This window comes from Perkinsus marinus (assembly GCF_000006405.1).
Source record: "Perkinsus marinus ATCC 50983 genomic scaffold scf_1104296958212, whole genome shotgun sequence".
Taxonomy (NCBI): domain Eukaryota; phylum Perkinsozoa; order Perkinsida; family Perkinsidae; genus Perkinsus; species Perkinsus marinus.
The window spans coordinates 1-1,444 of NW_003206858.1; the positions used below are offsets into that span (position 1 = coordinate 1).

General features: G+C 51.9%; 1 protein-coding gene across 1 annotated transcript; it reads right to left on the minus strand.

The window, feature by feature from the left end:
• Positions 1-21: 21 nt before the first annotated feature.
• Pmar_PMAR015030 (conserved hypothetical protein) lies at positions 22-1,038 on the minus strand (the record flags this gene model as incomplete). Its single annotated transcript, XM_002774632.1, has 1 exon — positions 22-1,038. A coding segment is annotated over one exon (1,017 nt), but the record flags the coding sequence as incomplete, so codon positions are not given.
• Positions 1,039-1,444: the final 406 nt, after the last annotated feature.

The following is a 1,444-nucleotide window of genomic DNA, read 5'->3' on the forward strand; positions in this document are numbered from 1 at the left end:
GGATGGATCGTAAGCCGATACCAACATGGGACGGTGGGCGGTCACGACGACCCAGGGAGTTACAAGTCTATCGACGCTGGCCAGTTGTTCATCGAGCCACTCCCATTGCTCGCTGCCTTCAGTCCAGTCATGCTCAGAAGAAAGCATGACATAATGAACGAGACCAAACGAGAAGGAGTAATACCAATATGGGAACTGATATCTGTGTCTAGTCGGGACACCACACTCCCCACCAGAGTCCGAACCAAAGTTGCCCCAACAAGGATGCCAGCCTCCACTAGTATGATCAAACTCGTGATTACCAATACTCACCATATAGGGCATCCTCATCGCCACCCCTTCAAGGGCAGTACCAAACAAGTCCCATATACGAGCATACCCCATAGCATAGGACACATCACCAATGTGCACTGCCATCCTCAACCTTGTATTGGACCGCATATGGTCGACTACCCAGTAGGTATCCCACCTTCCGCTAGGAACATCTACTGCATCAGGCCCTCGATAGTAGCCCTGAACCCCCATGTCGCCAAAAAGAGCGACACTGTGGGGCTCATCGGAGCTCGGGGGAACGGGGGCGGTGACTGTGAAGATTTCCGAGCGATGATGAATGCCACCAAAGCGAACACGAATTTCCCCTTCTAATGATGCTGGTAAATCCGCTGTATAGAAGAAGCCAGGATCGTAGTAAGTCTTCGGATCTCCATCCCGATTACACATATCCTCATAGTCGTAGGTTGTAACAGAGGCATGCCTCACAGACCATTCGGAATCGCCAGCAGCCTTGTACTCGACGATCCCCGGGCTCGGATCCCCACTAACCCAATGGACCTTGAGAGCACCGGAGACAGTATTCATGCTGACGTGGCCTTGAGTGGGCTCAAGATGTCTCATACGGAACGTCACTCTCTCCTCGGCCCGACAGAGGCAGTCGCCAGTAGCACCAGAAATGTAGCGGATATCATAGAATGAGGACCTGATGTTCGTCAGAGACAGCGTGTGTTCTGAGGCGCCGATCAAGTGTGGTTTGAACCGCATAACGTAGTCGTGATTCCTTGTAGAACGGAAGGGTGGAGCGAAGAAGCCTATCCAATCCGAATCGTTGGTAGAGGTTGGGGACGACCAGTCCAAATGCAGTGGGTCTCCGCTCCTAGCGAGGACGGTAGGATTGACGCTAATAGTACAATGCGCACCACAAGGTGGAAGAGAGTATTCCGCCACTGATGTCGATACTGGAGAAGGACGGAGCAGCCATATGAGGAAGGTCAGCATCTATGAGCGCATAAAACATGGTTATCAACGGGGCAGAGTTGGATCGACTCTCTGCTAAATCGATACCAATTCGGATTCGTCGACGTAGTGGAGGATGCATTCGAAAGTTTCTTCCTCTTACAGTTGTCCCATAGGTGAGATCAAACGCAGTCTCCCACCAGAGATGTTCCCA